Raw genomic sequence first — 27,423 nt, forward strand, 5'->3', positions numbered from 1 at the left:
ATATAATTTTGTGCTACTTGCCGATGTAAAAAAAACACAATATATTTTATAATTAGATCCTTTTATTGCTCTATGACTGCACATGTTGTTAGTTATTGCATATCTATCAATGCCAAACAAAGTCATTGTATTGGAATTTCCAATTAATATATTTGATCTCTCATTAAGACATAATCTCTTTTGCAGATGGACAATGCTCGTTCACGTTTGTTTGCTTAGTCAACCTTAGTTTTACCTCAATCCTCATTCCATACAAATCTGTAGAGAATGCAAACTCTTAATTGACCTCATTAGCTCCGATTCAAGTGCTGACTGACCTTCGGTTTCGTCCAGCAGTTTGTGTTAACTATAGCCATTCAAGCCTCAGTAACAAATTCCGAGATTCACCGCCGTTGTTTTTTATCTATAGAGTTCTGATTTCTGACATTTGCCTTCTTAACTCTCTAGAGGCCACATTTATTGTCCAATCTTCATGAAATTTGGTCAGAAGATTGGTCTTTATGATATCTTGGATCAGTTTGAAAATGGTTACGTTTGCTTGAAAAACATGGCTGCCAAGGGGCGGGGAAATTTTCCTTATATGGCTAGATATGGCTGTACTAAAATCTTGTTAACACTATAGAGGCCACATTTATTGTCTAATCTTCATGAAACTTGGTCAGAAGATTCACACCAAAAATATCTTAGACGACTTGAAATGATGCCGGTTGGTTGAAAAACATGTCCGCCAGGGGGCGGGGCATGTTTCCTTATATGGCTATAGTAAAACCTTTTTAACACTCTAGATGCCACATTTATTTTCCGATCTTCATGAAACTTGCTCAGAAGATTTGTCCCAATGATATCTTGGATGAGTTCGAAAATGGTAACATTTGCTTGAAAATATTGCTGCCAAGGGGCGGGGCATTTGTCCTTATATGGCTATATATGGCTATAGTAAAATCTTGTAAACACGCTTGAGGCCACATTTGTTGTCTCATCGTCATGAAACTTGGTAAGAAGATTTATCCCAATAGTATCTTGGACGAGGTCAAAAATTATGCCCTTTGGTTGAAAAACATGGCCGCCAAGGGAGGGGCATTTTTTCTTATATGGCTATTGTAAATCCTTGTTAACACTCTAGAAGCCACATTTATTTTCCAATCTTCATGAAATATGGTCAGAAGATTTGTTGAATTGATAACTTGGATGAGTCTGAAAATGGTTACGTTTGCTTGAAAACACATGGCTGACACGGGGCGGGGCATTTTCCCTTATATGGCTATATATGGCTATAGTAAAATCGTGTTAGCACTCTAGAGGCCACATTTATAGTCCGATCTTCATGAATTTCGGTCAGAAGATTCATCCCAATAATATCTTGGACGAGTTTAAAAATGATACCGGTTGGTTGAAAAACATGCCCTCACGGGGCGGGGCATTTTTCCTTATATGGCTATAGTAAAACATTTTTAACACTCTAGAGGTCACATTTATTTTCCGATCATCATAAAATTTGGTGAGAAGATTCGTCCCAATGCTTTCTTGGATGAGTTCGAAAATGGTGTTTGTTGCTTTAAAAAGATGGCCACCAGGGGCGGGGCATTTTTCATTATATGGCTATATGGCTTTAGTAAAACATTTTTAATACTCTAGAGGCCACACCTATTGTCCAATCTTCATGAAATTTGGTCAGAAGATTGGAATCAATGATATCTTGGATGAGTTCGAAAATAATTATGCTTGCTTGAAAAACATGGCTTCCGAGGGGCGGGGCATTTTTCCTTTGATCTTTGCCTATAGTAAAATCTTGTTAACACTGTAGAGGCCACATTTACTTACAGATCATCATGAAACTTGGTTAGAAGATTCATCCCGATAATATTTTGGAAGAGTTCAAAAATGAAGCCGGTTGGTTGAAAGACATTGCCGCCAGGGGGCGGGGAATTTTTCCTTATATGGCTATAGTTTAACCTTTTTAACACTCTAGAGGCCACATTTATTTTTCGATCTTCATGAAACTTGGCCAGAAGATTTGTCCCAATAATATCTCTCAGGTGAGCGACTTGTTTACATCAATCCAGTTAAAAATGCTGTTTCAGAAAAGGTATGGTTATGGGGGTCTGTATGAGCACTTTGTCGCATTTTTTTCGCTTAAAGTTGACACTTTAACCTTGATTTATTTGAGAAATATAGAGTATAATATAACCTAATCTGTAACCAAGCGCTGAGTGGACCTTTTCAGGACTTGTATTGACGTTGTTTTGGAATAATGCGACAACAATTGATTATTCGAAGATAAAGCTAACCAAAATTTAGAGTTGAAAGTTCTTTAAATGTAACGTCGATAAATAACAAAAATTGGCCTTAATATGGTTCATAATAAACAAAGAAAATAGCAGGTAAAAACAAACGATTCACTTTCCGGCTAGAATATAAATTCTTATTCCTGTATAACTAGAAATAATTTGTGTTTTCTTTCATAAAGAAACACACACGTTTTTGTTAGAATTGTTTTAATGTTTAATGAAACATCTAATATCGAAGCATTTGCCATATGTTTGTTAAACAAGCCGAATTCATATGTTTTTACATTTGTGACCGCGCACTGTGCCAACATCCTGATGGGCTTATTAAGCCTAAGGCAAGAATATTTACGATTTCTTGAATTTTACAAATTTAATTAGTGTAAATATAATAAATTTTCACATATATTGTTTCATTATTTCTTAAAATATCTCACTGTTTTGAAGTATAAATATTGATGGGGGGGGGGGGTCTTCTCATGTTATGAAACGAGCGTGACTGTGTTTCGGGGTATCCGGACACTCGTTCCCACGGTGAGTTTGATATGCAAAGAAATCATGCACCGTGCGGTCAGCGTACTAAAATCGCTTTAGACCCAATCAAATTATATACAAATTAATAATTATATTTCAAGAATAATACTCTTGTTTAACATTTGAAACGTGACAAATATGATCGTATTCTTCACTTGTTTGTGTGTGTGAACAAAAATGTTAATTGTGCACAATTATATTGTGCCCTAATTACCGGTAGATAGTCCTCACAAATCAATGTCTTTCAGGAGCTGCATTAATAGGAAATGTATATTACCGGTAGAGTCATATACCCGACAATTTTTGTATTAATTAAGCATCGCTCTGGGCAAACGGGATTTAAAACATGCTCGTCAAGTGTCGTCCAATATAAGTCAGTGTAGTCAACACAGGCTGATCAGGGACGGCAATGTCCACTCCTGTGGTATTTGTCGTTTAAAGAAAGTCTCTTCTAAGCGACAATCCACTTTAGGCGGAAAGTTTCGGCCATGATTAGCAAGTGTTGACTACACTGGCTTATCTGAGGCAACCCCTGACTTACATGCGCTTAGCCCGAATTTCACAGATGACTTGTTGGTTAACGCTCGCAGATGTAACGTCTTCAACTTACATTCGGCAGAAAGTTTTATTTCTGTCAATTAATATTTTATACATGTGCATGTATTTTGTTACGTTTTTATACTATACGATATCAAACTGACTGTGTGTTGTCTATCTTATACACAAACTATCCATCAACTATGATTACAGTGTATCATATAGACTAATTGACAGACGTACGTGTTTACAATTTAATATTTCCTAAAAAGACCAAATTCCGTATCATTTAACACTCGGATGTCAGTCTGTCATTCCAGACCTCATTCGCACTACGGGGATACAGGGGTTCTATTAACAGCCGGTGTTCTGGATATTATCATCCAAGCCAAATCACTTATCCTGTCTTTCATCGAAACCGTGATCAGAATTCTACGAGCAGAATTTCAGACTCGTTCCGTATCCGATATGTGGTAACATGTTTAAAGGCTGATACTGTCAACGAAAAGCACGTGTTAAAATACCTGCTGCTCGATGTTTACAACAAATTTACAATGAAATAAGTTTAGCTCGGTGAAATGCAAGCAAACTTGGATGAGCATAGTGTGTGTGTTCATAATGTTTAATGAAACTTTATTCGAAACTGAGATAGTCGTCAATTAAAAAAACACAAAGAAACATGAAAACATTATCGCTTAAAAACGAACAACTGTTCGATTCTCAATAGTTTGACCAGAGATGCTTCATGTAGAAAGCATCTTTATTTGATACGGATAGTTCATTGTTTCTAATAGTTAACATTAACCACGTTCATGACAGGGAAACCTTGAAAATAGTTACATCTTTTCACAAACTACTTAACTCGTACTTGACTCAATGCCTGCCAAACTCTGAAAGTCAATGTTAAATATTTCAACAAAGCCTCTACCATCATTATAAACCATCCCCAGTGAGACGTCACATGCGTGTCGGTATCGCGGCCATTTTCGGCCCAGTGTCCTAGATATCTCTCGCGAACGTGCAATTTCTATTCACGACCAATTATCTCTATTTCATTTCCAGTGTGTCGTCAGATGCGCGGCGGAATCGCGGCCATATTCGGCCCGGTGTCAGAGATATCTCGTGCACACGTACAAGGTCTCAGCCAGGCGTTCGAGATCCCGCACCTGCAGGCGGCCTGGGACGCCCGAAACCCCCGGGAGGACTTCAGCATCAGCGTCTACCCCGACCACGAGGTTCTGTCGGGAGCTTACGCCGACCTGATCAAGTACTGGAAGTGGACGCAGTTCACCGTGATCTATGAGGATAATAATAGTGAGTGCTTATTGTCCACACAGGCTTATCAGAGACGCCAATTTCCGCCTGGACTGGCTTTTCGTTTACATGTGACTTCAAAAATTCCATCAATGCAAAAAGGGTCGTCATGATAAGTCTGTTCTGACTGCAAAATTATAATTATCATCATAATTATAATCATCATTTGCATCATCATCATCAGCAACAGCAGTTGCAACAAAAACATCATCATCATCATCATTATCATCATCATCATCATCATCATCATCATCATCATCATCATCATCATCATCATCATCATCATCATCATCATCATCACCATCATCATCATCATCATCATCATCATCAACAACAACAACAACAACAACAAAAACAACATCCCCATTTTCTACTTCTTTAATGTTATCATCATCACCATCATCATCATAATCATATTCTTCTACTGCTTTACCGTTATCATCATCATCACCATCATCATCCTCGAAATCATCCTCATCAGTTTGTTAGTCATCATTATCAATAACAAAACCAGCAACGCCATCAGCATCATGAGCCTCGTTCAAGGAAAACTGGTCTGAAAACATTTGCCTAAACTCAGTCCCAGATCAGCCTGTGCAGTCCGCACCTGGGACGACACTTTACGCACATGCATTAAGCCAGGTTTTCCCAGAACGAGGCTTAACATAATAAATGCCGTGTCGTAGGTCTGATCCGTCTGCAGAAGATCCTGGAGTTGGCACGTGGCGAGGAGTTCACGATGAAGGTGCGACAGTTACAGGGCGGCACTTCCGGTTATATCTCCATGCTCAAGGATATGCACGAGAAGCTCGAGTACCGGATGGTCATTGATTGTTCGGTGGAGAAAGTGTTGGATATTCTGGATGCGGTAGTTTTATTGTCCTTATTTTTGTGGTTTAAATATATTTATATACTCCACAAGACTGAAAAAGCAATCGAAAATGTCGTTGAGAAACTACAGCGTGTGTGAGTGCTTATGTTTTTCATAATATTTCAACTCATATTTTTGCACCTATTTCAAAACAGTATCTCAATTCTGATATATAAGGCCTAATGCGTTGATAATACGATTGAATGGACTAAATTGGTGATTGATTCATTCGAATATGGAACCCTTTCTGGGATTGAACACTTCATAGAACGTGTGCAAAATAAAAGTGATATGTGTGAAGAATAGGCTATTATACAGATATGAAAGATATTGTTTAAGAAACATCTGGCGCATTTCAGGTAATTGTGCGAAAATAGAATGTTGTTTTATATGCTTGAATTCACATAGAAATGATCTTATTTATATTATAATTTGTTAAAAGTTTAGGTAAACATCAGACCTTATTCCTTTGTTAAATGTGAGCATTGAACAACGACTCCTACCAAAACATGAAAGGTTATATATTGAACAGAGCTTCGATGTATATTTTATTTAAGATGCTTATTAACTTGTTCTGGGGAAACTGCGCTAAGTCTACGTGGAAAGAGTCGTCCCTGATTAGTCTGTGCGGACCAGCAATCTCTAACAAGTAGTATTATGCTATCGCTCTGGGAAACGAGGTTTTAGTCATGTGCAAAAACTGTTGTCCCAGATTAGCCTGTGAAGTCAGCACAGGCTAATCAGCGACAACATTTTCCGACTAAAATAGATTTTCCTTATGAAGAAATTTCTTTATAACAAAAATACCATACAAGTGGAAAATTTTGTCCAAGATTAGCCTGTGCAGTTTGCATTTTCATTTAGAATAGACGACAAATTCCATAAAAGCTGAAATTGTCGTCACTGATCTGGGACGACATTTTACGCACATTCATAAAGATCAGCTTTCTCAAAACGAGGTATAAATACACCTTAATGAATCTGCAGCCCCAGTATCCATTGATATATCCTACCTCTGTTTCAGGCGAACTCCCTCAATATGGTCAACGACTACTTCCATTTTCATTTTACATCGCTGGTAAGTGTCTCAGCCAGCCTCAGTGTATAGTATTGACCTTGTATTTGTGAGAAATTATACTGAATTATTATCCCCCGCCATAGGCGGAGTGATATTGTTTTGGCGTTGTCCGTCCGTCCGTCCTTCTTTCAGTCTGTCTGTCCGGCACTTTTATGTCCGGTACCATATCTTGGAATTGCTTTGGCAGATTTCATTGAAACTTGGTATATTCCAAAACGATCGGACAGTAACCTTTTTTCTGTTTATCATACCACATTTTTCTTAAATCTGCATAACAATCCATTTTTATATTTAAAATGTACGGATCCACGCTGAGTTTGATGATCCGGCTTTTACACGTTGATATACATGTAGCAACGGCGTTCGAAAAGACGACACGAATAATCGCTTTTTTTAAACATCTAATAGAGAAAAAACAGTTGTTTGCACTACGAATTGGAAGAGTACATCCGCTTTAATTATAAACGTCTTGACTTGGAGATCAGGAATGGACTGCAGCGACAAATTTAATCGAAGAACACACTTCGCTGAATAGTTTGCAGACGCCATTTTGGAGATGTGTATTGAAATTGACATTTTGATGATGGTGTCAATTTTGACATAAGCGTGTTTAATAGTTTGTTTAAATAGTTAAGGATTAGCATGCAGTTATCATTTGTCTTGACTTTCTGTGCAACACTTGCGAGTGCAATGCCTCTATCTATATTTAAGATGTATTGTCCCATTGATGACGTCATTTAACTTCTGTAGTGCGGGCTGTGGGGATTTTTAAAACATAAACGTTTTTGTAATTTATGAATTAAAACTAGAATAAAATATGTACGTTTTTGGTATCAAATTGTTTGTTTTGTTGAACCTGATTCATGTTGATAGAAATTGTTGATTTTATTGCAAATCCCACGTAACTCCAAACATTGACTGATATAAGAACTTCCTGTTGACCATAATAAAAAATATATCAGGCAACGTTATATCAGGCAGATATCAATGCAGTGGTATGAACAATATGGAGAAGAGGGTGACGCACACCATATGGCATTGTACACCATATGTTTATAGCGGAGTTATGGCCCTTTGTATCTTGAAAAAAATGTGTCCGGAGCCATATCTTTGTGCTTTGGCGGATTTCATTGAAACTTGGTATGAGTATATATATGGATAATGGGATGATGCACGCCAAATTGCATTGTACACCATCTGTTAATAACGGAGTTTTGGCCCTTTATATCTTGAAAAATTGCTTTTTAACATAAGCTTAGATGTTTATCTCCATTAACACATGAGCCAGAGCCATTAAACTTGCCTTAGTTGTTCTCAATCATCTGGGGGTGTTTTACATTCAACACCCATAATCTTAGGGGCTAATGTCAAGGTCACACATTGAGGTAAAAGGCCACAAAGTTTATGAATTATTCATTATTTAGTCATTCTTTTACTATGCATCAATGGATTCTGTAATAATTGTCCACAATTGTTCTCCATTATCTAGCTGAGTTTCAAATATAAGATCCATGTTGCTAGGGTCATGGTCAAAGTCACGTACAAATGTCAAAATCACATATTTTGATTAAATATGTCTTATAGATTTAGGATTATACCATACTAAAATGGATTCTCACACAGAATTATGTATACATCTTTGTACATAGACATTATAGGTTAGACATTTTTTGCTCCAACAAGGCAGAGCATATAGTCGCTGACTTGTGGAAATGCTTGCGTGCAGTTCATATATAGATAAGCGAATGATGCACACCAACTTTGGTTGTTCACCACCTTTTAATGCAGAATAATCACCCTTGTTTCCTTAAAAGACATTTTTTAGCTGTTTAAAAATATTGTTTAGGTATATTGAATGAAAACTAGGATATTTTTGGCGTTGTCTATCCGTTCTTCCACCCAGAACACTTTTGTGTCCAGAAGCATATTTGGCGGGGGATATCAATTCAACGAGTTTGCTTGTTTTACTATATATAAGTTTAATCATTACGCTACACGTTGATGTAAAGGGGAATAACTCTTTCGGAAAAACTATTAATGAATAGTTCTTTTCGTGTTAATTAAAGTGCGGATTTTTGTGTAACTATATCGCACTAATTTAAACATGTTAAAGCAAAGATTTTTTTTACAGTTATGAACAAGTTTTTTTGTAAACGCATACTATTAGTCTAGTGTTTTTTTTCGTTAACTACTTTTAATTTTTAATTAAAATTTGCATTTATTTAAAGCATATGATTGATGCTTTATTTAATTAATCCAGACTGTTACAGTGAAGATGCTTTAGCGAAAAAATTTCGAACAGTATTTCTTATTTTGTCAATGATTGCAAAAATCTTTAAACATTTCAATGTAAGCCATGGTCTCATTGGTTTTTAAACAGAATTCCAGCTTCACATTCTAATCTTTTCAGAAAACCTTTAAAATGTGATACCAAGAATTTATAGAAATAACGATTACTTTTGCCATAATTAACACTTGATGCAACGTATATATTATATAGAGGCATGAACGTGCATTTTTAGGATATTTCACAACTGGACCTTGACCGGTTTGCCCAGAAAGGCGCCAACATCACAGCCATGCGTTTGATTCGGCCCTCCAGCCCGGAAGTGGTAAACATCTACAACGAATGGGCCAACAGAGAGTCGAATACTGTGCGATCACCCCTACTCGGAATGAGAGCAATAGCGGTATGTAGACGGTGTGGAATCATGTATGTCCACGGTGAAGTATCATGTATGTCCACGGTGTAGAATTATGTATGTCCACAGTGTAGAAAAATGTATGTCCACAGTGTAGAATCATGTATGTCCACGCTGTGGAATGATGTATGTCTACGGTGTAGAATCATGTATGTTCACGGTGTAGAATCATGCATGTCCACGGTGTAGAATCCTGCATGTCCACGGTGTTGAATCATGTATGTCCACGGTGTAAAATAATGTATGTCCATGGTGTATAATCATGTATGTCCACGGTGTAGAATGATTTATATCCACGGTGCAGAATCATGTATGTCCACGGTGTAGAATCATGTATGTACACGGTGTAGAATAATGTATGTCCACGGTGAAGAATCATGTATGTCTACGGTGTAGTATCATGTATATCCACGTTGTAGAATCATGTATGTCCACGGTGTTGAATCATGTATGTCCCCGGTGTAGAATAATGTATATCCATGGTGTAGAATCATGTATGTCAACGGTGTATAATCATGTATTCCACGGTGTAGAATCATATATGTCCACTGTGTAGAATCATGTATATCCACGGTTTAGAATCATGTATGTCCACGGTGTAGAATCATAATTTCCTGAATCATTGTAGTGAGGAAACAATGTATAATGCATGTGCATATAATGTCGTCCCATATTAGCATGTGTTGACACTCCCCGCCTAGACAAGATTTCCGTTAAGACGATAGTTATTTTATTAAAAACGCAAATTTCCTTAAAAATGGAAAGTGTCGTCCCTGATTGGGCTGTGCGGACTACACATGCTAATCTGGGACGACAATTTACTCGCATACATTAAGCCCGTTTTCCCAGATCAAGATTACTATCTTAACATACTTGCGCGGATTGCGATTGTCACACTAAGAAAGATTTGTAGCGATTTCTTTATTAGGCCAATGTTTTACATAGTATATAAATGATAATGTAACAATTCTATGAATATGATTAAACAAATCGCCTCTTAAAGACGGAAAAGACTAATGCTTTTTTGGAAAAAAATCCTATTTTGTGAGTGTATATTTCGAAATCAATGAGGTCCTTTCGCGTCTGAGACTACATTATGTGTGGAACTGGAGTGTATCCTCGCATTCTCAAATAATTAACTAACTAGACTCTCGAACGTTGGGGCGAATTTTGAATGACAGCTGTTATTACCAGCTTTTTACTTGTTACTGAAAGATTTTCGATTTTCGAGTGGCATTGTGCTGTGGGTGGTGGGGCGTGAGACCCGGAGTATATCCCAGCGGTCCGCTATGGTGACCACTAATCAAACCCACATGCTGCCGATGTCGGTGATTGAACCCGGGTCGCAAAGATCAGAAGCGCATATATGAACCTCTGCCCTAACCGGAAAACCCTCATTTTCCTTTCAGACGGAGACAGCGCTCATGTACGACGCCGTGAACCTGTTTGCGCGTGCGCTGTCCAGCCTGTCCAATCAGCAGCTCCAGACGGAGGAGCTACAGTGCGGCAAGAAGGAGACGTGGAAGAAGGGAGCTAACCTGCTTAACTACATCAAATCAGTAAGAAGTTTTTCCAGTTTTTATTATAGCAATCCAGTAATTCAGGAAAGAAAATCAGTATAGCGTTATTTAAGATCGCAATCGATAAACTTAGTGCAACAAATCAGAAATATTTTATGGAGTATTGCAAACCAGTAAGTCGTTATTTAGTATAACAATCATTTAAGACTTTATTTAGTATAGCAAACCAGTAAGGAGTTATTTAGCTTAGCAATCCATTAAGACGTGATTTAATATAGCAAACTAGTAAGGCGTTATTTAGTATAGCAATCCATTATTAGACGTAATTTAGTATACTTGTAATACATTGTAGATAAAACCTGTAAGACATTATGCATGATATCAATTCAGGAAGGCGTTCAAACTTGTGTAAATTAAGTAAGATGTCATTAATTATATTAAATGAGTAACGTGTGAATAATCAAGAAAGAAGTTATTAATAATATCAAATCAGTAAGATAGAATTAATGTTAGATTATGTACAATACATATTGCTGCTGCTGATAATTCTGCCTTCTACTTCGTTAGTCGAAGTTCATGAGCTGTTGCCTTTTAACTCTACTATAGGTATCTTATAGTCTTGAAGCGTTAACATTTAAGCCAGGAAACCCTCTGTATACGCGCTCAATCTTACCGCATGAACCGCATTAGCGGTCTTTCAATGCGGTCCTTTTCAACGCATTCACATATACGACACATTTTATGCGAAAACGCGCACTATTATTCTGAGTTACTATGTATGTTACAAATTCATTTATCAAACGTAAGGCATATTAATAACCATACCTTCGGTAAGTAATTAAGAGGGATATACTGTATTACTATCGACATATGTCAATCTTTTCTGATTGGTATTTTTGTCACAAGCTCTAGATTTTCTCTTCAGTTGGAGTATCACGGTCTGTCGGGGAAAATCCGTTTCGAGGAGGGTCGACGGAAAGATTTTAATCTGGACGTCATTAGCCTGACAAATAAGGGTATAACAGAGGTACGATTTGAAATATTCAGTACACGCCTTTAAGGCATGTACGATAGTAGAGTGACATTATAATGTTGGTAACTGCATGTGCATTAATAAATGTGTTGAACTATTTTATTTTGTAAGAGTGTGTTAAGGTAATACTTTAAATCTAGAGTCTCAAATTAGTCTCAATGCAGTTTCTAATAGCAAATATATTGCAAATTATGTTAGTCTTCATTATGCAGTCTGAATCACGAAGGATTCAATTAAAACTTTTACTTTTAAGTAGAGTCAAACGCGCCTGAAAGCTTTATTCGCGTACGTTAATTGGAAATAAATAGATACACTTACCTTTTGATTGACAAATTATTAGATTGATAAAACAAATGTTTAATATAAATACCGGTACACAAATATTTTACCATGGAAATTATTTCAATCTACCCGGACTATATATAAATTCATGCAGAACAATGGCATGTGTGATACGGTATTGACATAGACGTGGGACGAAAAAATTACGTCACTTCTGTATTTAAAAATTGCAAAAACAGAGTTAATAGACTCGTTCACATGTCGGCATCTCTGTTTATGCAGATCGGTTCATGGAACCGGAAGTCCGGCGTGAACATTTCCGTGACCGTTCAGCAACAAGAGCAAGACGATCTGACGAGGCTGCGTAACATGACGTTACGTGTGGTCACCATCTTTGTAAGTACACCATTCACTGGCATCATCATCATCATCATCATCAGCAGCAGCAGCAGCAGCAGCAGCAGCAGCAGCATCATCAGCATCATCGTTATCGTCATCGTCGTCGTCGTAGTCGTCGTCGTCGTCGTCGTCGTCGTCATCATCATCATCATCATCATCATCATAATCATCATCATCATCATCATCATCATCATCATGTTTTCTTCTTCTTTATTTAGGAACAGAAGCAGCATTATCAGAATCGGAACTAAGGTTTGAATATGTATTCTTGTATGCTTCTCAAATGTGTACTAGTAATGATACTATTTTTGCTGTTGTTGCTACAGCTAATACGTCTAATAACGCTGATAATAAAAATAGTACTTCTACTACTTCTACTACCATTACCAATATAAAACTAATACTTCTTATATTTCTTACACTGCTTCTAGCACTACTACCAATTTTGCTTTAAATGCTTTTACCGTTCCTGCTACAGTTTCTACTACTAATCGACTTTTCATTCAGAACTTATATAAGCATTACCTTTTAAAGGACCCCCCATATGTCATTAAGAGGAATACCACGGGTGAAAACGGTCGATATGAAGAGGGCTTTATTATTGACCTCATGGAGGAATTGTCAAAGTCCCTGGGCTTCAAATACGAAATCTATGAGCAGCACAAAAAAGCCTACGGAAGCGAACAAAAGGACGGCAAATGGGACGGAATGATCGGAGACTTGATTGAGAGGGATAGCGTTAACGTAAGTGGTTATTTGAACGCCAAGCTTACTTTACCGAATATTCTGACATTGCAAGCTCTCTAATTAAAACTAAAATGTCATTTATCGTTAACTTAGAAATTCTTCATTTCCGGCGTTTGAACACATATCCATTTTAAAAGCCGGCCGCCTATATCTATTGCTTCTGCCCAGCAAAATATTTAGAGATCGCTAGTGTCACATGCTCTTAATGCAGTCGAGCTCAATAAATACGTGTGGACTAATGCAAACTATCATTTCTTTCTGCTTTTGTAGAAAGCGGATTTAGCCGCGGCGGGACTTACAATAACCTACGATCGGGCAAGGGTGGTGGACTTTACAATGCCGTTTCTCAATCTTGGCATCACCATCATCTACAAGAAGCCGGAAAAGAAACCGCCGGCTCTGTTCTCCTTCCTGTCGCCCCTGTCCATTGACGTCTGGATCTACATGATCGCCGCCTACCTCTGTGTCAGCTTTATGCTCTTTGTTATAGCAAGGTTCGTTTTGTTATAGCAATTGAGAAAGGAAAACGGGGCTTAATGCATATGAATAAATTGTCGGCCTGAACTGGATTTTCGCTACGAAGAGACTTCCTTTCAACGAACAATACCATAGAGCTGAAATTGTCGTCCCTTATTAGCCTGTGTGAACTGCACGTGACGATCTTCGACGACAATTTACGCACACGCATTAAACTTCGTTCTATCAAAGCGGGGCTTAATGTCAGTGTTTCAATAGCAATTTTAATGTTTTCAATCCAATACAGGTACACGATAAGTATTGTAAGTCTTGCCTTTTCGGTTTTGTTATTACAATACTTGTACTCTTTAAACAAAATATGTGTTTTAGCTATGTTACTGCTGTTATAGCAAGAATATTCTCGTCATTGCAATTGCAATGTGATAAATACATGCTACTTTAAAGCAAGCCAAGTACTGGTGTTATATTGTCAGAGTTGTTAAACAAAAGTAGGTGATATCATAGAAATGCTAGTGCTGTTGTTATTATCTCAGAGTTGTTACAGCAAAGGTCAGTTATATCAAATAAATGCTAGTAATATTAAAGCATTGTTTTTGCTGTTGTAGAGATCCCTCTCAGACTTGTTGTGTCAAATGTCAGTGATATGATTGCAATGGACTTGCTATTATGGAAATGTTAATATTTTTAAAGCCATGTTAATGCTGTTAAAGCAAAACCAATGTTGTTATAGTTATGCAAGTATTGTCGGAGAAAGTTCACTGTTGTTATCAATGTTGATATTGGAAAGTCAGTATTCTAGTTGCTAGGTCAGCAGTGTTTTTGAAAAATATCAGGGCTGCTACTAGTATATCAAGATCAGTGTTATTGACGCAATATCTGTGTTCCTATAGTAATTCAAATGTTGTTATAGCGATGCGAGTGACATTGTAGAAAGGTCAGTATTGTTATAGCAAGGTCAGTGTTGTAATAGCAGGATCAGTGTTGTTATGGATATGTCAGTGTTGTTGGAGAAAGTGCTGTGTTGCTACAGCATGATCAGTGTTTTATAACAAGGTCAGTACTGTTAAAGCAGGTCAGTATTGACAGTGCCGGTATTTAAAGATCATTGCCGTTATAGCAAGGGGTTGTATGCCAAGGCGTTTGCTCAGTTTTGTTTATACAAATAAGCCTCGATCTGTTATAAATGGTCTTAATGCATGATCGTAAGGTGTCGTCCCATATTAGTCCGTCCAGTCCGCACAAGCTAATCAATGACGGCACTTTTGCGCTATTATGACATTTTTTGTTTGAATGAAGTCTCTACGTGGCAAGAATCAAATTTAGGTTCATAGTGTCGTACCTTATTATCCTGTTTGGATTGCTCAGGTTCATCTTGGACGACACTTTACGCACATACATTTAGACCAGTTATCCCAGAAATTATAAACACACAAAATAGATTTACATCCTTAAATACCGATTTCGTCACCAGATTCACGCCTTACGAATGGGAGAATCCACATCCGTGCAACGAAGACTCGGAGGTGGTGGAGAACCAGTTTACGATCCTCAACAGCCTGTGGTTCACCATCGGCTCTCTCATGCAGCAAGGTACGGTATAATGTTGCCACCTAGTCATACAGCCGCTTTTTGCTATGTCGATAACGCTTTTTCATTCGTCAAAAATACTTTAAACATATGTCATTACACAAAACAACAGTATTTGTGAAAAGATTACAGTCCATCTAAAAGTACGTACCAAATGTACCAAATTACCAATGCATATATAATATATAGTATTGATTCCCGGGCCTTAATCGAGGTTGGAGGCTAGTTCGATAAGAACGATAGCATGTGGTTTAGTAACTTAGTCTACCCGTGAATTATTTCGTAATTGTATGCGTAAATGAAAAAAGGACTTGCATAAATAGAGAAAAACCGTGTACATATGCTGATTTCCTTGTGCATTATCTAACAATATACCTGTAGTAAATAGAGCCAGCTACCGGTATGGCAAGATTGTATACTTGTATTTACCTGCCCATAGATTTGTTTGTATATGTTATGTGTATATATGTAAGAGAATATAAGTGTACATGTCTTTGTATCATTATGAGAACGCCTGAATAATTGATGTCAATAACGTTATAAAATGTCGAATGCTTCATCGCCCCATTTGCGCCAAAAGGTACCATTTGCCCTCTAATTCCAATGTCACATGGTACCTTTATGCACCCAGGTGGCGATATTTGTAAACATATAACGAATTAGATATGAAATAATTAGTTGTCTCCGTTTGTATTGTTCATAACAATATGTCTAAATTATGATTATAATGTCGCTTTTTAACTAATTAACGAGAAATGTGTCGACTCTAACAACCACTTGTATTAAACCTTTTCTCAACAACTGCCTCACAGGCGCTTCTCAGTCTATTCACTCTGATCACGTGAACCACTCTTTTTAGAAGCAAACCATAAACTGTGAACACATGATGCGTTGCCGTTCAATTGAACTAAATTAACTTATATATGAGCTGTTTAGCCGATTTTACTGTTTTGACACGCAGTTTTTCTCTGCTTTGTAAAAAATGAGAAATAGTTCAAAAGGGACATTAAAGGAGTAACGGTTAGTAAATATACTAATGTTTTTAAATATGTTTCCATGTCAGATTTATTCTTGAAATTAAATATCACGACATACATGTTGAACATGCTGACATGTGTTTACAGAAGCTAGTCGCTCTAATAGAAGTAATAGCTTTGTCTAACCCGTACCTCACACACAGGATGTGACATAATGCCAAAAGCAATCTCGACCCGGATGGTGGCCTGCCTGTGGTGGTTCTTTGTCCTCATCTTTATATCTTCCTATACCGCCAATCTCACCGCCTTTCTAACCGTGTCCCGGATGGACGCCCCCATCAAAAACGCCGATGATCTGTCAAAGCAAAGTTCAATTAAATATGGGACGTTGAAATCGGGATCTACAAGAAATTTCTTTAAGGTATTGTAGAAAAAAGTACCAAATAAAACGCGTTTACCCCTCCCCAACACGGCGTGGTTCATCTATTCTCAAGCAGGTATGTATAACCTACATGTACAACATGCGACGGAAGTTTATGCTGAAAGTAAAGAATCCTTGGCCCGTAATCACCGACCAAAATCCTAGAATTGAGTCTAATAGTAAAAAATATTCTTACAACTGTTATGACCGTATTGTCTTGCAAAATTTAATATCACGTGGAATTTAACACTTAGTTTACTAAATTCTTCGTTTTGAACAATTAATGTATGATAAAAGCAACATTATTGGCTTGTCTATATTCAACCACTGAATATATTTTCTTGGATCAAAGTATATTCTTTATTCTTAGTTCGGTTAATATGGGCCCAGGAAATAGCAACAAACAAGGTAGGTGGCAGTTTGTTATCTTTCATGAATGCATCACACTCCAGAATCTATCCACGCAGAAAAAAACACTTATATAAGACTTGTTAAAAGTAATTATTAAAATAAATGCTTGAAAACCATTTTCAAAAATGTGAAATAGAATACCTGCACATGTATTTGTCGACCACAGAATACAACTATTTATGCAATTCTGACATATTCTGGAGTTGTGTCAATGTACCAAACTTAAAGACTTCTTAAGACGCCTAAAGAATGTAAGACAAAAGGTAAAGTTCAAGCGTATATTGATGCCCGTATCTATGCTTTTTAGACTACTCGGGTAAGGTGCCTGTAGTTTCTATGCAGCATGCGCTTTTAAAATAGAGTCAGGATAGAAAAATCCGCTAGTAGTAATATGTCGTCCCTATATATCACAGAAAAAAAACATTAGAGCTCGAACACTTTGATAATTTATTTTATGTCACGAGGCTCACGTTTTGTTTTTTATTTTTCTCTTGTCTTTAAAAATCACTTTTTGTTCGAATTGTCAAGGGTTAAACATAACGTCAAGTTTTCACCAGTGATATATAATATGGATGCTAGTAAGGTGCTTTGGCCATAGTAACACCTAACGTTTGTATAGCAACAACTAACGCTCGATATAGGCAAAATGTGTTGTAATATAGAGAAGAATGCAGAAAAAACGTAGTGAGAACACAGTGTACCTTTTAAACTACAACCCCATGTGCATCGTCGTTGATGGCTAGATGACTAACTGCAGTTAAATGTATGTGGGTCCTTCGTATAGTAACTATGCCCGCATGAAAACACAGCAAACGAGAAAAACTTATGTTTAAATGAATATATGTTAGTATTAAGAATATATTTAATTAATCAACGCGGTTAAGCTGTAAAATAGCAAAACGTCCATGATTGTGTTTATTATTAAAATATAGTTAACCTATTTACATTGTTTAATTTAATTGATGGTTTGCAACATATTAAGTTCCTAAGTGCCCTATGGACAGATGCAAAAATTATATAAAACAGTGTTGCAATCAAAGAATTTTTGTGACCAATTCCAAAATTAGCATTTTTAATTATCCTTGTGTAGCTGTTATTTTAACAATAAATACACTGTGAAAGCAAAATAATACTAAAACCAAAATAATATTAATAGTGGTATATAGACTTTTCATCGTTTTTTTCCGAGTGGGATTGTGAGGTCTTACCAAATCATTTTGATGCGAAACAGGGAAGACCAATGTTTCTTTTACCAACAAATTCTTCGTTTTTACTACCAAATTGGAAGGTCCCATGAAACAAATGATCGGGACGCTTAACATAAAATCAAAATGTGTATGAAGTTATCCGCCCTAACCCAGGCTCCGACATAGCGCCTAAGGCCGGGTCTAGCAGGTTGGTAGCCAGCACGTGGTACGTATTCACCCTGGTCATAGTTAGCTCGTACACCGCCAATCTGGCAGCGCACCTGACCATCCGCCGCTTGGAGGCGCCAATCAAGAGCGCAGCCGACTTGTCGCAGCAGACAGCAATCAAGTACGGGACGCTTAAAGCGGGAGCCACTCGAAACTTTTTCAAGGTTTGTTTTTTCTACAGAGTGTGCGTTCCGTATTCGATAGAATCATTGTGCAATTGTCTTAATTCTCTATCGAACTATGGTACTTATGTGTATTTGGTTCCCGTGTGCGTAGAAAGACTTAGATTTATTGAGACTGTTAAAAAAAGTTTGAGGGAAGAACTGACACTTAAACATCTGTACTATTGCTAAGTAACAATTTAATAATTGCTAAAAATACTGAAATTTGGAAGATAAAGAGTGTTCTTATAAGACGTCGATAGAGCTACTTCTTGACACTAAAGTAGTTCAGTAAATGTCAAACTTTTAAATGATTACTCGGTGTAGCGATTCAAATGATAACAGTAAGGCTTTATAATTTCTGTAAAAAGTACACATCAGTAGATACTCAATAATTTACCGTCTGCTATTGACGTGAATTGAAACATTCGTTTTTTGAATCTTTTATGATACATAATTATATTGTTTGAACACAGCAAAATAATTATTTATTTGAAAAATTTTCATAGCTTGAAAGATAGTGGAAAACAGTCAAAAACCAGTTGACAGAGCCATATTATATCATATCATTGATACCAACCAAAATAAAATCATATCAACATCGTTCTTGGAATAATGGGCTTAATGTATGTGTTTAAAGTTTCGTCCAATATTAGCCTGCAAAGTCCGCATCTTCTTATCAGGGACGACACTTTCCGCTTTTATCAGACTTATCACTCATTGTTTCTCCCACAGAACTCCAATCTGACGGTGTTCAAACGTATGAATGCGTACATGGAGGCAAACGCGGACTCTATTCTGGTTGACAGCAACAAAGACGGGTTCGAGCGGGTCGTCAAGAGCAACTACGCGTTCCTGGCCGAGTCCACGTCGATCGATTACCAAATACAGCGCAACTGCGATCTCATGCAAATCGGGTCCGATTTGGACACTAAGGGATACGGCATCGCAGCACCGAAAGGTAACTAGAATACCTAGAATAAAGGTAACTTTAAAATGCAGTTATGGTAGGGCTTAGAACCGCATATGATGGTTTTGGTTATTTATAGTGGATTATGATGTTGAATAAGAAGAAGACGAAGAAGAAAAAGATGAAGAAGAATATGATGATGATGATGATGATGATGATGATGATGATGATGATGATGATGATGATGATGATGATGATGATGATGATGATGATGATGATGCCAATATTGATGATGACAATAATAATGATGATGATTATTATGATGATAATGACGACGACGATGATAATGATGATGATGATGATGATGTTGTGTATCAGCGTTGATTTGTAAAGTCTAATAACCTCACAATAAAATAATAATACTACAATGTAAAGTTCTACTATTTCAATCTTTCATGCTCCTCTGTATGCCAGGTTCGCCTTGGATTGGCCTCATCTCCCGCGAGATTGTGCGTTTCCAGCAGCAACAGGTAATCCAGGGCATATACAAGAAGTGGTGGGTCGACCAGGCGGGAAAAGTGTGCAAGACCGACGACGACGAAGATGCCGCCGCAAGCGCTGCGCTCGGAGTTCGGTACGCATGCACCCTATAGCTTGACAAATGGAACAAAAATCATTACCGATAAAAAAGTCGGTCAGTAATCTCGGACGCCACCTCGTTTTTCAAATGCATGAATAATTGAGCCGATGGTACTTCAGAGTTATGCATCTTTAACGGAGGGGGCGCCCTTGATTAACGACCGTCGGAGATGGACCCATAAACCGAGCTAATAATAGAAATAATAAATTTCCATACAGTATAAACAAAAGTCTTTACATGTATAAAACGCATAATTAAGTGTTATTTCTAGCTCATCTGATTGCTAAGGTGAGCTTTTGTGACCAGTCTTTGACCGTCGTCCGTCCGTCCGTCGTCCGTCCGTCCGTTTACATTTGTTCGTAAACACTCTAGACGCCACATTTATTGTCCGATCTTCATGAAACTTGGTCAGAAGCTTTGTCCTAATGAAATCTCTATCAAGTTTGAAACTGGATCGTGCCGGGTCAAAAACTAGGTCACTAGGTCAAAAAAAGAAAAAAAAGTAAACACTATAGAAGTCACATTTTATGCCCAATCTTCATGTAACTTTGTCAAAATGTTTGTCTTACTGATATGTTGGTTGAGTTCAAAAGTAGTTTCGGTCCGTTGAAAAACATGGCCGCCAGTGGGCGGGATAGTTATCCTGATTTGGCTATAGAGAAACCTTGTTAACACTCTAGAAGTCACAATATTTGCCCATTCATCATGAAAGTTGGTCAAAACATTGGTTTTATTGATATCTCGGACGAGTTCGAAAATGGTCAAGATCGGTAAAAAAAACATGGCCGCCAGTGGGCGGGGCATTTTTCTCTATATGTATATAGTGAAAATATGTGAACACTCTAGAAGTCACATTTTTGGCCCAATTTTCATGAAATTGGGTCAGAACATTTGTTTCCTGGATATGAGAGTTGAGTTCGAAAATGGTTCCGGTCAGTTGAATAACATGGCTGCCGAAGGGGGGGGGGGGGCAGTTTTCCTATATTTATATAGTAAAAAAAGCTTGTGAACACTCTAGAAGTCACATTTTTTGCCCAATCATCATGAAACCTGGTGAAAACATTGGTTTGATATATATCTCAGATGAGTTCGCAAATGGTCCCGGTCGGTCAAAAAATATGGCTGCCAGGGAGGGTGGACAGTTTTCCTTATGTGACTAGAGAGAAAACTTGTGACTGAACACTAGAGAAGTCTCTATTTTAGCCTAATTATCGGGAAACTTAGTCAATAAATTGGTTTTATTGATTTCTCGGAAAAGTTAAAAAATGACTCAGGTCGGTGAAACACACGTTTTAGCTCACCTAATTGCTCAGATGAGGTTTTAGGATTGGTCTTTGTCCGCCCGTCCACATTTGGTTTGTAAACACTCTAACATTCACATTTCTCAAGCATTCTTTATCAAAGTTGCTGAAAGATCTCAGTCAAGTTTGATAATGATAAAAATCACATAATTAATGCCATACTTATTACCCTGAGAATGTCCAAATTTTCATTATATTATACAAAACCCTTGTAAACATTCTAGAGGTCACAATTTTGTTTCAGGTTTTATGAATTTTGGTTATAATATTTATTTGTGTAAGCAAAGTTTGATGTTTAGTAAGGGGGGTCAACTCAAAATATAGGTCACCAGGTTAAATCTTACAAAAACAAAAACACTCCATACGCCAGAGTTTTGGTTCAATAATGATGAAACTTGACCAGGATGTTTGTCTGGACAATATCTAGGTCAAGTTAGACGTTTGGTGATGATTGAATGAAACGACTCCTCTCAGATGAGCGAACTAGGGCCATCTTGGTCCTCTTGCTTTTGTCTTGATACCTGAACTAATTATTTCCAACTTAAGGTCATAAATATATCGCCATTAAACAGTTATTTATAACTGTTTTTTTTCAGTAATGTTGGAGGGGTGTTCGTTGTTTTAGCCGGCGGATCAATATTTGGACTTCTGGTTTCAATATTGGAGTTTCTCTGGAAAGTTGGAAAGAATGCGCGCAAAGATAAGGTTGGTCAATAAATGATACGACTTGTTAGTTCGTGCATTATAAAAATGTCATTCCATGGCAAATACACAATTTAATGCACTTAAACCAAAAATAACCTGTAAAATTATATCAAAACAAATTGCGAAACCCAAAAAGTTGCCTGCTGAATTATTAATAAGTACCATAACGAATTTGCCAATTTTGATTGAAGCATCTCCCTTCGTAAATGAATGTGTTTTCACAGTGTCTTACTTGCTTCATTTCCAGCAATCGTTTTGGTCGGAATTCACCGAAGAGCTTCGATTTGTGGTTCGATGCAAGAGTTCCCGGAACCTCTCGGCAGATTGCGGAAAATCTCGAAAGGACACGGACGCGCATAACGGGGTCCGATACTCGCCAGCCAACACTATGCCTTCCTTTGACAAACACAGGGACGTCTTAGAATGAACATGTATGCACTCTGCAGCCTGTGATATTTTATGAAATGTTAATGCAACTTGAAATGCGTGAGACTTGCTATGATACAATATGTACCAGTGTCTTATTCCTTTATGAGCCGAAAACAAAAACCTGACCCATCATAATTAAAGTATCTTTACTTTTTGTTGTTGAAATTTCGACGACTGCGATTGAAATATTATTTTTTCCACAAATGGTTTAGAAAACAAATAAACTGGATAAAAATAACTGTGTCAACAAACGTTTTACGTATGTTTTAATTAATGTTTTAATTAAATTGTGCATTATAATTAAGTTGAAGTGTGCAACGAACTAGTATTTATGCAATACACGGCCGTGTCCGGATAATTGATAACGCTCAGGTGTTAGGGTGGGTTTATTTTGAGTATTTAAAAATATAGCATATGTTTTGCCATTCGTTTTCAAGTTGCGTGACTTGTTTTCCCTTGAAGCCAGCAACCAAAGGAAATTCGTGTGTTATAAATAAACGATACCGTTTTACATAGTTCAATGAAATTGCAGTTGGTAAAATATAACATGTGATAATATATTCATCAGTCTTAATTCGATTATTACAAACGAATCCAAACTAAACGCCCATCAAACTTCATAGTACTATTGTGTGGTTTGTATTTTGACACCAAAACGTGCAACATGTTATTCTTGTTTCTGCAATTCGAATTTCAAAAATATCTAGGAATAATATTCTTTAGTTTTATTTAACTTAAACGCGTGCATGTACGTGCTGGTATATTGAGTACGACAATTGGTTTGTGGTGAAAGCAAGAATACGTTCAAATTTTCGCAGGAAATGTAATCTGTCATATGCGGTCTAATGCAGAGGCTTCGTTTGCTTAAAAATAATCATTGATAAGTTGACATGCCGTTTAAATATTTTTATTTGTATGTTTATAGCAACGTACCTAAATGAATAATATCATTGCTGTATTACAACATTTTATAGTTATTTAAACACTCATTACGCACATTAAGAAAATTAAATTAACTGAAATGGGCTTTATAATCTATGTGAATACGTTTCTGGTATATGTTAAAAAGATCGTGAATAGAGCTATTTGGATTTGGTAATAACGATATGTTCGTCTAATTGGACGTTTCTAAAAATTTGTTTCATTATGTGTTTTATTTTATACGTGAAAACGTTTGTTTTCATTTGCGGTGTCTTGGTAATTTTTATGTGTATACATATTAGCCTTGCTCTGTGAAAAGGGGGTTTAATACAGCGTAAAGTGTCGTCCCTGATTATCAGGTACAGTCCGGGTTTAATACAGCGTACAGTGTCGTCCCAGATTATCAGGTGCAGTCCGGGTTTAATACAGCGTAAAGTGTCGTCCCAGATTATCAGGTGCAGTCCGCACAGGCTTATCAGGGATAACACTTTCTGCCTAAACTAGATTTTTGCTAAGAAGATACTTTCTTTAAACAGAAAATACCATACACGCGGAAAGTGTCGTCCCTGGCTAATCCGCACAGGATAATCTGGGACGACACTTTTCGCACATGTTTTAAACACCATTTCAACAGAGCGGGCTCATATATAAGATTATCCCATGAATGTATGTGTACAGAGGTCAATTTGACAAAATGATATTTTTATAAAACCCGCCATTCCCATGTTTGTTCTATGCATAATATGTGTAAATAATGTATATAGTTACTTTGCTTAAGTCTGTATTTTTCTTTGTTTTGGGATATTACCAACAAATCTGCATGTACCTGCTTAAACGGTTATGGTATAAAGCCAATTAATTATTTCAACGAATTCAGCATTCTGCTTCTTTCTCATTAACGTCTGCTCATTAGTACATGTCGTTAAAATTTCTGGAAAAACGCGAACAATATTTAGACATATAAGTGAACTACAACTTTTTCAAAATATTTAAACAAAGAGTTGGTAAAATAATGTTTTTATTTTTTGGCGTGCTCGTGTAGTACTTAGCAGACAGTTTTATTTTGCTGCAAAATAATAAACCTAGTTTCAACCAATTTTTATTGAATTGTACTGAATATATGTGTATACATAATATATGTATTTATCTCTGATTTTGCCTGAAAAATAAGCTGCCCATTCAGCAATCTATATGTTTATTTATGAGCATAATTGTAGGTATCATGGCAGCGTTATCATTAATTGAACTTTTAATGACTTTAGCTTGTGCTTATTAAACCTTTAAACTATATTTGGACACCCATTTTTTTACAATGAACATACACGTTTAATGTTTTAACACTTTATTTGACATAACTAAGTTGATATAGTTGATATAGCAGTAAACAACCGCTGGTAGCTTAACTAACCTTCGAAGTTCTAACCAACTGCGCTTAGAAGGTAATAACGTGAAGAGTGAAAATACAATGATTAAATAAGTGCATAGTTGGACCGTGATCTGTGAAAAGGGTTTTTAATGCATGTGCGGAAAGTTTCGTCCTAGATTTGCCTGTGCAGTCCGTACAGGCTAATCAGGGACGACACTTTCCGTCTAAACTTGGTTTTTTTTTTAAGACGAGACTTTCTTTAAACTAAAAATATCCTAAAAGCTGAAAGTGTCGTCCCTGATTAGCCTGTGCGGACTGCAAATGCTTATCTGGGACGACACTTTATAAGCACATGCATTAAACCACATTTTCACATAGCACGGCCCAAGTATGTTTACAATTAACATAACATATATGATAGTGTGTAATTATATAGAATGGTATTAAATTCGACAAAACGTAATGGATTAATAAAGTGATAATTATACTGCTGTGTTGAATTGTGTACATCTATAAATTTTAATTAATAATTTGAAAATAGCAGATTCGAAAATGTATGTATTGGTATTGAAATATCCGTAATGAATCAAAACGTAATAAACGTTTTGTGATTTTTTTTAATGTACACGACATTTCCGTCAAAGAACAACATTTGACAAGAAAGCCCTTATGTCCTCATAACGAAAATAACGCTCTCCCTCTTTAAATGACAGTGAAGTCCTAGTTCTCTGTATAAATAAAGTCACATGGTTCTGAATGACAATAATGCCCCAGCGTTCTGAATTGCAATACAATTTCCTCTTTCTGTATATATATCTTTTTTGTGTGTGAAGCTTTTATTCAGAAATTCATATAAACATACACAATGCATACTATTTATAAACAATTCGTGCTATTTATATACAATTCATAAAAGTACCAATACAATAAAATTATATACCATAATGTGTCATCAACAAAGGTACAATTTGTAGTCATATTTGTGCATGCCTCATATTCATGTTTTGACAAAAAGGAGACAAAAGCAAGAACAAAAAATAAAGAAAGAAAAGTTACACACCTGAAAACCTGAATAAAAGCAAACAAAATCTCGATGTACTCATCCTAACATTCGTTTACAGTGACAAATATATAGTTTAAGTATAAATTTAATAGTTGTGTATGCTAACAATGTCTTTTACAACTGACCATCGTTCCTTTTCAGTTTCAGTTTTATAAACGTGCAAAACCAGTTAGTTTTACGTTGTTATATATGGAATAAGCCCCCGATAGACATTTAAGTAATCCATTATACTTTGGTAAAGTTTTCTTTCTTCTACAGGCAAAAATATATTTTATTAACTTCGAGAGATAATATGTTCAGTTTTTTCTTTTGCAAATCCAGTACTTTCAAGAATTAATGACATACAGTTCATTGTTTCAAGTATATTAAATATGTGCACTAAGTCTGTCTTTAGATAATTGATCAATATTTTGACTTTGCCACATTCCCAAAAAAGGTGGGTAATTGTTTCTTCTTCTTGGTTACAAAAAGGACAATTTCTGTTGTTAATTTAATTCATTTTATACAATTAAGAATTAATTCCTGACATTTGGTGGATAATTCTATACTGAAACCACTGTGAGTAAATATCTCTTTTTATATAGAAATGGTTTTTAAAAGTATATTTCCATGTATTGTTTTCGTTATTAAGTATTTCCCATTTTTGATGCAAATAGGTTCTACATTCTTTTTAACAAAACATTCATATATGACTCTAGATAGTCTTTTATAATTGAGAAGAAAGTTAGCATAGCATGACAGAGAAGGCATTGAACACTTACGTCTCTGTTGTTAAATTCAAGATTGAAGGATCTATGAAATGTCTTCACTGAATGAATTAGACCTTCGTTATACAATTGATACTTTTACCAGTGTATTATTTAATGTGTGTTTTGCTTAAAAAAAGTTTGCGTCAATAACTATATCACGAACAAATTTTATTCCTCTGTCATTCATTGCTTTAATAAAGAAGTGTTCATTACCGATGTTACAGTTATGATTGTAATACAAAGGCATATTTAAGAAACTGTTAATATCTGAAGTATCTAACAGGTCAATAAACTGTTCATAGCATGTGGACACTTCAAACCAGAAATCATTTTTATACTATTTTTTACATTTACAACAGCAGCATAATGTTTTCCTGTGTTAAAAAGTGTTCCTATATGAAAAAAGAGATTTCATAAAAATGGAACATTTACTTTCACAACATGAATACCGTTAGCTTATCCTTGCAGTTTTATTTTTTTAGAATAAGCATATATGTAAACCATATTTAATCCACCATTTTCATACTTTTGTACTAGAGTGGAGCTTTTCATTTTATATGGTTTGCCATCCCACAAATAATCAAACAT

The 27,423-nt window shown here is 36.3% G+C and overlaps 1 protein-coding gene across 4 annotated transcripts in view; it reads left to right on the forward strand.

Moving 5' to 3' along the window:
* Positions 1–27,423, forward strand: part of LOC127848696 (glutamate receptor ionotropic, kainate 2-like) — a 139,317-nt gene that overhangs the window by 49,959 nt on the left and 61,935 nt on the right. Inside the window, exons 3-17 of one of the 4 annotated variants that reach the window (XM_052381291.1) lie at positions 4,419–4,670; positions 5,357–5,538; positions 6,566–6,619; positions 9,142–9,309; positions 10,731–10,880; positions 11,767–11,868; positions 12,439–12,552; positions 13,090–13,299; positions 13,573–13,796; positions 15,251–15,369; positions 18,537–18,754; positions 19,487–19,712; positions 20,136–20,295; positions 22,199–22,307; positions 22,555–25,510. In XM_052381291.1, coding sequence (XP_052237251.1) covers positions 4,419–4,670; positions 5,357–5,538; positions 6,566–6,619; positions 9,142–9,309; positions 10,731–10,880; positions 11,767–11,868; positions 12,439–12,552; positions 13,090–13,299; positions 13,573–13,796; positions 15,251–15,369; positions 18,537–18,754; positions 19,487–19,712; positions 20,136–20,295; positions 22,199–22,307; positions 22,555–22,734 — 2,468 coding nt within the window. In that variant the 3' untranslated portion in view covers positions 22,735–25,510. Of the gene's footprint in view, positions 1–4,418; positions 4,671–5,356; positions 5,539–6,565; positions 6,620–9,141; positions 9,310–10,730; positions 10,881–11,766; positions 11,869–12,438; positions 12,553–13,089; positions 13,300–13,572; positions 13,797–15,250; positions 15,370–18,536; positions 18,755–19,486; positions 19,713–20,135; positions 20,296–22,198; positions 22,308–22,554; positions 25,511–27,423 lie in introns of those variants that run through there. The other 3 variants (XM_052381290.1, XM_052381288.1, XM_052381289.1) reach the window with 3 other exon arrangements.

The sequence above is a fragment of the Dreissena polymorpha genome, chromosome 10 (genome assembly GCF_020536995.1).
Source record: "Dreissena polymorpha isolate Duluth1 chromosome 10, UMN_Dpol_1.0, whole genome shotgun sequence".
Taxonomy (NCBI): Eukaryota; Metazoa; Mollusca; class Bivalvia; order Myida; family Dreissenidae; genus Dreissena; species Dreissena polymorpha.